The 10,006-nt window shown below is 35.8% G+C and overlaps 1 protein-coding gene across 1 annotated transcript in view; it reads right to left on the bottom strand.

Annotated features, from left to right (window-relative positions):
• SCAF8 (SR-related CTD-associated factor 8) overlaps positions 1 to 10,006 on the bottom strand; it is a 59,322-nt gene that overhangs the window by 1,934 nt on the left and 47,382 nt on the right. Inside the window, 8 exon segments of the mRNA XM_009887607.1 lie at positions 1 to 630; positions 1,255 to 1,476; positions 2,078 to 2,158; positions 2,693 to 2,837; positions 4,417 to 4,547; positions 5,734 to 5,890; positions 6,569 to 6,682; positions 8,305 to 8,405. The exon segment at positions 1 to 630 is cut by the window's left edge and continues 7 nt beyond it. Coding sequence (XP_009885909.1) covers positions 1 to 630; positions 1,255 to 1,476; positions 2,078 to 2,158; positions 2,693 to 2,837; positions 4,417 to 4,547; positions 5,734 to 5,890; positions 6,569 to 6,682; positions 8,305 to 8,405 — 1,581 coding nt within the window.

Below are 10,006 nucleotides of genomic sequence, written 5' to 3'. Positions count from 1 at the left end.
TCCTTTGACTACCATTTCTTAAATGAGGCATGTTTTGAACCCCAGCTGGATGCTGCATTGCCAGAAGTCCAGAACTACTTGAAATATTTGGTGGTGGCACTCCCATAAGTCCAGAACTACTTGAAACATTGGGTGGTGGCATTATAAGAAGCCCAGAGTTGCTTGAGACGCTTGGTGGCTGTATTCCTGCCAGAACTCCTGAGCTGCTTGAGACACTGGGTGGCTGCATTCCTGTCAGAAGGCCAGGGCTGCTTGAGACGCTGGGTGGATGCACTCCAGCTAGAAGCCCTGAGCTACTCGAGACATTTGGTGGTTGCACTCCAGCCATGAGTCCAGAGCTACTTGAGACGCTGGTTGGTTGAACTCCGCCAGCAAGAGAAGAGCTACTGGAAACAGTAGGCAGCTGCACTCCTCCTGCAAGACCGGAACTGCTTGAAACAGTTGGTGGTTGCACTCCTCCTCCAAGTCCAGAGTTGCTTGAAACACTGGGTGGCTGTACTCCCCCTGCAAGTCCAGAGCTACTTGAGACACTGGGTGGTTGCCCTTCTCCAGTAAGCCCAGAACTGCTTGAGACGCTGGGTGGCGGCACTCCTCCAACAAGTCCAGAGCTACTCGAGACATCGCTCTGCACTAAAATGCAGCAACAAGAAGAACAGTTAACAGAAACTGCCGGTGTAACACATTGCATTCAAAACAAAATGCAGCTTAATCCATATTCAGTTAATGCATTCAGTGATGATACTGCTGACAAGGTCTCAGTTTCTATAATGAACATACATAATTCTAATCACATTGGTGATAACAGACATTATGTCGCAGAAATTAACAGCATTATATAGTAAAGAATGTTGAGCAGCAGGACTGATGAACCCCACAGCCATTGCCCAATTTATGCAAGGGAAGTATTAAAATCTTGGATGTAATTCTGTAAATGTTATACTATCCCACCCTGTCCTGCTCCTTTCCACTGCCACTTGTGTAGTAAGAATGCACTTAGTTTTCTAAAGGGCAATTCTCAGCTTTACTTCTTGAGTCTACGAAGAAAACATCCCTGAGCAAAAGCTGCTAGAAATCATTGATCAGATGATGACAAAGATGGTTCCCACCACTCCTCCAACTTAAATTGAAAATGCTACCCAGCCTAAAACTTCCTACTTTGTAGTTAGTGCAATGGACTACGATCTGCAAAAAAAACCCTCAGAAGTACGATGCTTCCTGCATGCGATTGTATCAGACAAAAAAATAATTTCTTACCAGATCTATTGTTTTCACTGGAAGAAATCTGAAGGTCTGTAAGATGTGATCCCTTTTCATCAGATTCTGGTTTGTTGATTGGCAAAGGATTAAAAACACTTCCAGCAGATAATGTTGGAGTGACTAGATTGCTAGTAACTGTGCCAACTGGTAGAACAAGGCTAGTAAAAGGGACATCCTTCATCGTCTCTTGTGCAATTGGTATTGGAGGCTGTACTAAAGCTGCGGGGAAATAACAGAAGTGTATCACAGTAATCATATACTCAAGCCTTCAAGATTCATTTGGCAGAGGTCAGGCTGATAAATCAAAATTAGTGAAATTAATTACCCCGTGTTACAGTTTTTGATAATAATCTCTTATTCTCAATCAGCACTGTAATATTTATTTTTTTTGTAGACACCATGAACTGCAGGCAGCCTAAGCAATCAGTACTCTTTAACAGGTATTTTTTTAACGTTAAATGAATACAGTTAAGAAGCTAAACAAAAATAAATTATTATAAGTGACTAATGTCAAATAGCTCAAGTAATAGATACATCTGTTACAGACAGGTTCAAATATTGAACTATGTATACAAATAATAAGTAGTTAATTTGCCACAAGTTTTTTTTTCAGTAACTCCACAGTAAGTTAATTTTTTCAGTCAACTTGCAAAGCTCTGTAAATAATCTTCTCAATACCTGCTAACACCATCTAAACAATAACTTCTGTGTTGCTGTTTTCCATTACACAGGATTAACTTGCTTTTGATTAAATAAGTAGTATAGCAAACAATTAAGCTTTTCATGACACACAAATGACTATTAGAAGAATCAAACTTACGTGTTGGAACAACCGGTGGGACAACAGGTGGCGGGACAACAGGTGGTGGGACCACAGGTGGAACTGGGGGAGGCATATAACCTATATGAAAAAAAGTCATGAATTATTACAAGGGTAGCAAATAAAGTTTTGCAGTAAAAGCTTTCCTAGGTTATTCATCCTGAAAAGCTGCCCCACTGAAGACTAGCAAACAACAAATCTATGTGAAGAGGCAACAGTGCTTATTGTTTTCAAAAACAACCCCATCTTTACCATAGATAATCTGCATGTGCATCTTTACAAGTGACTTCTGCCAGCAATATCTGAAGAAGAAAATTAAGAGTTCCAAAGTTTTCCAAAGAAAGGAGATTAATCTTAAGGATTTTTAAATGTCTGTTTTTATCAAGTTCAAAAAAAATTCTGCTGTAATTCCTATTCTCAACAGAATACACTGGTAAAAATAATATTAAGTTAACCATAAGAAATTTCATACTAGATTAAAATTAAAGATTCAAAGGTCAACTAGCTCAAACATTAACCAGTAGCTGACGGAAAACTACACAAAGCATGATGTACGCAGAAGCACACAAACCGAGTACAATCATTACATACTCAACTTCATTTTTACTAACTTACCTGGAGGTGGCTGTGAAGGGTTGAAACTCGCTCGCAAGAAGGGTGGAGGAGGAATTGCGCTATAACCAGGAGGAGGGACCGACATTGTGACAGGAAATGCAGGTGGAACCAAGCTAACAGCAGGCACAGCTGGAGCTACTGGAATCTTTGATCATGGAAAGAAAAAACAAGCAACTTCAGTACTTAACAGTATTCAATGACATTAAAAGAGGGATGAACGGATTCAACTGCAGTTCATGATAAGCACTAAATCTACCAAAGGCTTTGTATATGTTCTGAACACCCTGAAGAATTAGATTGCATTCTGAAATGGTACCTACACTACAGGTAAACAAGGACACTGGAAGAATCCTATGCTATCTTTTCTTTATTCTAAAAAGAATAGAAAAATACATGGTTAAACACTACACTTATTCAAGAACAAAAATTTACCTACGGGAGAGAGGTGAATGCAGAAAGGAGAGAGAGAAAAGGAAAGAAAATGTAGATAATGTGGCAAATTGAGAGAAAAAAAAATAATCACAGAAAACTGTGATTCTATTCTCATTAGAAAAATTTACGTATTTTAGAACAGTGCTGGAAGTTTGAGTTTAGTGTATGTAATTATAACGGTAATAATCCTGATGCAATCCTGAAAATTACTTAGTATTTCTCAAATTTCTGTTTGAGCTATGTGTTTTGATACAGTGCAACATAATTACAAGTAACTAGCAGCAGAATAAAAGCAATATATACGTATATTTAAATATATGCTGAACACAGTGTACACTAGGATATAGTTGAAATAAGAAGACTGAAGACAATTTTTGTGAAAAGAAAAATGCTCAAAATTCAATGCAAGTAAATGGAAATATGTTAACTTTCATAGTAATTTTAGGTTAGCTCAAGTATTGGAAATGTCTATACATGTTAGGAAAGATAAAACAGTAATAATATGAATACAAAAAAATTTTGTATTAAGCAACTGCTTCTCATTTTACAAATCTGTATGGTCATTATAAAAAGGATTTAAAGAGTTAGACAAAAAGCATTTGTATTTATACTTGATAAACCTGTGTAGTGTAGTATACTCTAGAAAAATTACACGGTATTCTTCTAGCCTTCCCCAATCCCTTGTTACTGATTGGATGTTAATAAAAATTCTGTTTTAGGAGAAGGAAAAAAAATACAGCAGAGAATCAAAGACTCTGATGAATTAATGCATACAGAGTGCAACAGCACACTATTTGAATAATCATATGAGACTGCCCGTACAAAATCCTGCCCAAAGAAAATAAACTTATATTCAAAGTTGATATGGGGAAATGCACATAGGTAGAGAAGAAACAAGCACAAGTGAAAAAAAGATTATTGCATTGCTTAGTGTACAGAAAGATGCTTTGCTCTATAAGCAAAATACTTTCTGTAACCTCATTTTAATTTCTCCTTTAAAAATAATGTGCCAGTATTTTATTTTTATTTTACAATCGCTCTGCCTTCAACATTTAAGTCTTCATTTGAGATTTCACACAAGTTTGGGATACGTTGTGCATGAAACTAAAGATTTTGCTCAACCATGGCAACTGATTCTACTCTAAAATATTTCAGACATAAACACACATTGATGTAGGACTTAAGTATTTTTGAGTTAAGTACTTTAACTCAGCATTAAAGTTCACCTGTATCGAATAGAAAGTTTGCCCTCCAGTACTGTGGGGTTTTTGCAAACTCAGACTAATACAAACCTGCAGCATAGTGACTGGTTGTGTGTAAGCTTCCGTCTGCGTTGTAATAACTGTACTCTTATCGACTGCAGCACTCTGCGTAGTTTGAATATTTTCTTTAGCAGCTTCTGAGCTTCTGGCTGTTTCCCATTCTTTAGAAAAAGGTGTATTTTTAATATAAAAAGATAATTGTGTTATTTTTGTTTAAATACTAAAAAGTCCTCTTTCTGCTTCAACAATAAATTTTAATCTGGTATCTATATAGATTCGTTACAAATAACCCCCAAACTTACTATGAAAAGAAGCAAGTGCAATTATTTTTTATTATATATTTTAAAGAATGTAAAATATCTTTATTCACCTGCAATACTGTTTCATTATGCCTGTATGCAAACAGATTTTTCAAAACTTGCCAAGTTTTTTCACCAATCGCTCTGTTAATCATTTGTAATATAGAGTATGCTCCAGTTTTCTAAAAACTGCTGTCGTCAACATAGCTGTGTTATCAGCTGGCTATTGTACAATGACAGAGAATCCTCATGTTAAACAAATCTCTCTCCAACCCCCATTTCTTCCTTCTGCCACCTCCTCAGAGAGTTTTGTATTTCAACTATAGTATAGTGAATGTATTTCAGTAACATCCCATGTTTTAATTTGTCATTTATATTCAATTTTTACTCAAAGCAAAACTGTATTTTGACCTGAAAAATAATTGTCACTATTATGAAGCAGTCTTAATGTACTGTTTACTTCAGTATAGTCCAGTCATTTGATGCTAGGTCTGTTTCAACAAAACACAGTACTGGTGAATCTTTTACAAACCTAACAAACCTCTCAATTAACTGAGTTTGAGTGAGGTCTAAGATTACTTGCTTTCCTGTCTCTTCCAACTTTATGGAGGAAATACCTTAAGGTTCAGCTAAACTGTGCCTATTTGGACAAGTTCCAACTCCAACTTAAGTCTTATACCTCAATATAAGACTTTTCACAATCACAAGCTGATCATGATTTCTACACAAATTAATATTTTACATGCTTAGAAATGAGTGCGCTGCAAATTCATAACTGGTTTTAAAAATGCTAACCTTTATTAACTTGCTTAAATTCATCCCTCTTTGTCACTAATTCCTAATTGTCATGACAACCAACTAGTTACTCATCTACAAAGACAATCTAGATTTCATGATTACAGTGCCATATATTGTAAACAAATAGCTAGTAAAATTTATGTAAATTGAAAAAGAGTATGTATTAACTAAACAATAAACTTCTTGAGGATTTGCAATTACCAAAATAGACACATTTTCTAACTATCAGAATCATTGTTAATGTCTGTACCTGTATTTACTGTTTCCTGGTCAATCATGCCACCTTCAGCAAAGCCCTCCAAATCATCCAACTTTACTTTCTCCCAAGGTATATATGAAACTCCCAGATCCACATCCCAGAATTGCTTGTATTCTGTTTTGACACCTTTATTCAAAGCCCAGGCAATCTGAAAATAAAACACAACCAGATAATCTGGTTAAATCATATAGCCTGTGAACAGAATGTTTCAGACAATTTCCTTCATGTTTCTGTCACTGCAGATCAATCTTCAGGGTCTATTTATTGAAGTTTTAACAATTTTTTAATTTTAAATGAACCTGTAGGAAGTTTACTTGGCCTCTGCAACAGGTATGTGGAAGATTCATTACATCAAAAAGCTTGAAGTTGTTCTACATTAATTCTAACATATATATATATATAGGGAAATTGGAAATACAGTATTTCAAGGACTCATCCTAAAGCATCAAAGAAAATAGAAAAAAACACAGCATATAATCATATACTTAACTCTATAAGAATAGTATCAAATTTATTATTAAGGGATCCACACGGTCAGTTATAGGACTTAAGAATACAAAGCAGTAAACAACTTATCACTAGCATGTACATAAAATTTTCTCCAAGTACTTCCTAAGTATCCACTCGTAATTTCATTTTACTGTCCTTCATATTGCCTATTAAAAGCTGCATTTTACACAGAGAGGAAAGAAAACAATTTACACCTTATTGCTTCATTCTTCTTCTCCATACTGTAGATTTGAATGAACAGCTGCTAAATGACAAATCATATTAAAACTGTGCTGCATTTGAAATGGACAGCATCCTTAGATTAAAATCAACATACCTTAATAATTTTAGATCCAATTTTATAGGACCCAGAACTAAGTTTCTGAAGAGCACGATATGCATCTTGTCTATGAACCATACAGACATAAGCACAACCTCTTGGGGGAATCATCTAGGAAAAAAAGCAATGGTCTTAAAAAGCAGGAAAACCAGTACTTCGGATTATGTAACTACACTAAGGGAATACTAAAAAAGGGAAGGCTTACACTGTAAACAATCGTTAACTTAATGAGCAATATTAACAATTTTGAGCATCAGCAAAACTTAAGAGTGATATTGGCAAGGTACTTCACTTATTTTCAAAAAGCAGCACCAAGACAAAGAATGGGAGCTAAAAATGACGTGAAAGATTTGAACAACATGGGACAGGCAAGAACTGGGCTATACTATGACAACTTCAGAAAAGCAGAGGTTGCTACCTCTTCTTAAGCTCCAAATTCACTGCAAGCTGAGCAACAACCTTTCATGCAGACACAAACTAGTGATTAAAAGTATCTTGCATTTTTAAAGGGTAGAGCCCTCATTCCTGAAGTGTGATTTCCACTAGCTTTAATATTGTATTTAGGAAAAGAAAGTATGATGTGGCAAAGTACAATGACCTTTGAAAATCTACAAATCATGTATGATAACTGCTTATTTTAGTCAAAAATATAGGTGTGCTTTTATGTTGTTTAGGAGCCCACCATAACATAACGAACAAAAATATTTAAGATGACAGATTTCAATGCAGTTCTTATAAAAATATGTTTAAGATATATAACAGTGTTATCCTACGTACGTAAAGCTTTGTGGAATGTGTAGGATGGACTATTTACAATATGGTTTGCCTCTGAAATCTAACAGGCACTGGGACATTACGGCTGTTGCATTACTTTCCTTTGAAGTTTCTTAATTGCTAGTCCCTGCAAATCAAAATGAGGCTTAAACGTCTGGCTAGGGGGTTTTTTGACTTGTGAAGCTTTTCAAAAGATTCTGTAATGGCACAAAAACTATTCTTTATTAATTATATGTTTGAATATATTAATGTGATAGGAAAACGACTAAAAATACTATCTGAAATGAATGAAATTGCATGAGAAGCACTTTTAAATTGCTGGAGCAAGAGACAAAAATCCAAATTTCTCTCATGTAGATATGTTATTTTAGGAGAAAAATGCTTTCTCTTGAAGCTTAATTATAGGAAACACTGAAGTACGACTCTAAACATCTAAATCTAAATTACTCTAAATCATGAGAAAGGTATCTCCTAATTCTAAGCATCTTTTTAATTGTCACATTTTAGAATAAACACTTGTTTACAGTACAATTTCTTTTCTTATAAATGTTTTATCCCCATTGATTCCACTTAAGGAACCCTCTGTACGGAATGTAACCAAGAACAAAGTGGAAACACACTTGTGTCCATTAGTCCAAGGAAAAATGATACCTGCTCCTTACCACATGACAAAAAGAGAAAAGATGTAACCTTTTATTTGTTAAGACCCTGGTTTAAAAAACTGTGTAAATTGTTAGTGCTTGGGAAAAGCCACTTTACCGTGAAGTGTACTGTATTTAGTGCTTCAAAAGACAGTATATGGAAACCAACAAGCAAATTATCACACGCAGTTTTTAAACAGTGATAAAACCCAACCTCCTAAATACAAGCTTCAGCTGCTAGAAGGAACTCAGAGGCATAAGTGTGTTTAAATTTCTATTCTGTAATCCCTGAAAATGCATGATAACATGCTTACTTACATTAATTGACTCTATTTGTCCAAATTCTTCAAACAAGTTAGTTAAATCTTGCTGTGTAGCCTTCTTGTCTACTTGACCTACCCAAAGAGTAGTACTGCAAACTGTCAAGAGACACATTCACGTCAATCAAAATAGTAGAATGTTAGCTTATAAAATACTCTATAGCATGGATGTAAAAGGCCTTACAATCACATAGAAATCACTGATTAAAAAGCAAGAATAGTAAATCTATTGCTCACTATATGGAGATTAAGTATATTAACAAAAATGTTAAAGGGTTAAAAGACACCAAACATATTCAGTACAAGTGTTCATCCTTCTTGTTTCATTTTCTTTTAATCAAAATGGTTGTTTTAAAAGAAATGAAAAAATAAAATTCTGTAGATTATTAGTCAAGGTAAGCTGCAGTAAAAATAACTTAGGAAAAAAAAAACATTTCTATTCCATGTTCCATAAAAAACATGCCTCTAAGGTTTAAAGTCAGTTTTAACAAAGTAGGACTAAGTTCTAACTGCCTAGAAGTGTATTACAGAAGGAACGTAACTGCAGTATTATGCACTGCATTTTCACCTGAAAGAAACAGAAACTATACTTTTACTTTACCTTGGGGAACATCCCAGAAAGACAAACTTGGCTGAGGCTCACCACTCAGCTGAAGATGTCCACAATACTTCGGACTCTTGTCAATTCCACCACAAGCCCAGAGCCCTGCCATTTGTCTCCTAAATGCCTACACCCATCCCCCTTGCCAAATAGAAACATTCACTGGCATGTGAACTAAAACTTCCTTTTCCCATATTTACATGGGTCCAATTCTTTTGTCTCCCAAATATTGCCCCATCTATGCGTGCAAGCCTTGCCAAACTCATAGTCGTTATTTCCACTTAACACAGGGTGATCTAAATCAGCAAGAGATTAGGCCAATATTGGTGGTTTCCCTCAAATATCTTGCTACCCTAAGTAATCCACCCAGGATCTTAAAGGACTGAAAGCACAACAAAAACAGACAACCTGGATCTCTTGGGCCTGCCCTGTCCCGAACCAAGGAAACGTTCTTTCTTCATCATCATCTTGATACATCATACATCCTTCCTGTACCAATCTTGGTGCACCAAACTAGAAACCAGTGTTGTGCGTTCCTCTGTCAACTGACGTTTTCAGCTGACAGCAGTACTGAGAATGACTAGCCTTAAGATTTCTCTTGGACAAAACTTGCTCCTCACACGCTTGTAGCTGGTCCTTTTGTTTCTCATTGGTGTTAAGCTCTAAGAAACAATCTGTCAGATCTCAGGAAATGATAAATGTGGCTGTCACTGACCCATTTTCATGAAGTAAACGGCTTGTCAGGTAGACTACCTATTTATTCATTTATTTACACACATACCCACCCCCCAAAAAAAGTTTCCACACTTCATTTAGCCTTCTTAATGTATCCTTTCCATGCACCAGGTCACTTCACAGGACCTCAATTGCTGCTGCTATTAGGTTACTTAATCCCTGCCTCCCGGCTCCCTTCCATTCTGATTACAGCTCCCTACTTTGTGGACTAGTGGGAGAAATCTACACCATAAAACTGGTTTGCCTCTTTTAATGTGAAAGGCCAGAGAAGAAAAAAAAAAATACATCTAAACTGTCGTACAGTCCCGAGTTTAAAGCCACCTTGGAATGACGTAAAATATTAACGTGAAGAGAATAGAACACT

The sequence above is a fragment of the Charadrius vociferus genome, unplaced genomic scaffold (genome assembly GCF_000708025.1).
Source record: "Charadrius vociferus isolate BGI_N301 unplaced genomic scaffold, ASM70802v2 scaffold176, whole genome shotgun sequence".
In the NCBI taxonomy this organism is placed as follows: domain Eukaryota; kingdom Metazoa; phylum Chordata; class Aves; order Charadriiformes; family Charadriidae; genus Charadrius; species Charadrius vociferus.
This window is presented reverse-complemented; position numbering and strand designations above follow the sequence as displayed.